General features: G+C 39.3%; 1 protein-coding gene across 1 annotated transcript in view; it reads right to left on the reverse strand.

Moving 5' to 3' along the window:
- The window catches only part of UBR5 (ubiquitin protein ligase E3 component n-recognin 5), an 81,283-nt gene that overhangs the window by 53,728 nt on the left and 26,632 nt on the right, over nucleotides 1–923 (reverse strand). The window contains exon 11 of the mRNA XM_018559005.1: nucleotides 151–305. Within this exon, the coding sequence (XP_018414507.1) occupies nucleotides 151–305 (155 nt within the window). The remainder of the gene's footprint in view (nucleotides 1–150; nucleotides 306–923) is intronic.

Genomic DNA, 923 nt, shown 5'->3' on the forward strand with positions numbered 1-923 from the left:
GTGTGTGTGTGTGTGTGTGTGTGTGTGTGTGTGTGTGTCATAGGGAATATACTTACTGTTCAGCCTCTTATGCACAAGCAGACACATATAAAATCAGTCTTGCACATCTTTGTGCTTATAAAGGCAAAGCTTACAAGAGGTTCTACTCACCACCAATAAAGATTATTTTCTAGTTGGGCACAGGTGTAAAGTGCACAGCAGTGTAGAGACACAATCTTCTCTCCCTGTAGTTCAGGGAATACTTGGGCTGTGTGTTCTAATTTTGAAGCAACAGAGCTGAGAGTTTCATCAACCCAGGTGGCAACCTAAGAAAAGATCATTTTTAAAGTAAAAAAAATGTAGCAAAAGGCTTAGGCCCAAAGTCAGGGTAGTAAGGGCACAGTAACAGAATACCGCTATGACTTTCAGTTTTGGACAGAGTGGGGAAGAGTTAGACCCTCTGCCAAGTCTTTACTGTTGTCTGTGTCCCCACTGGGAAGACTTTCACCTGTACTCGATTTGTACTTTGTGACAATTGTCACTGAGAAAGAAAGTGAGGGGAATTCCAAAATGGTAATGTTGACCCCAGAACAAGAGGTAAGGGAAAATCTTTCATTTTGGACAACTGTCTAAGAGTGAACTCCCCTCATTTTGGGAGATTTCCTCCAACTTCCTGTTACAACTCTGAGACAGAAAGAAGGGGGCATTTCCACAATGGTACACAGACAGCAGGAGTCTTGACCCTTCCCTACTGTATCCAAAGTAAAATATGGCTATACATACACTTTAAACAAAATCAGATAAAAATAAGAAAACGTTTACAGCTTATTAAAGATTACAGCATGAAATAGTTAGCATTAAGCATTTTACACAACAGAATCTCAAAAGGAAGTACTGAAAGTATAAAATATAGAAAAAAAAAAAAAAGAATGCTGCAAACCTTG

This window comes from Nanorana parkeri, unplaced genomic scaffold (genome assembly GCF_000935625.1).
Source record: "Nanorana parkeri isolate BGI_ZX_2015 unplaced genomic scaffold, ASM93562v1 scaffold16, whole genome shotgun sequence".
NCBI lineage: Eukaryota > Metazoa > Chordata > Amphibia > Anura > Dicroglossidae > Nanorana > Nanorana parkeri.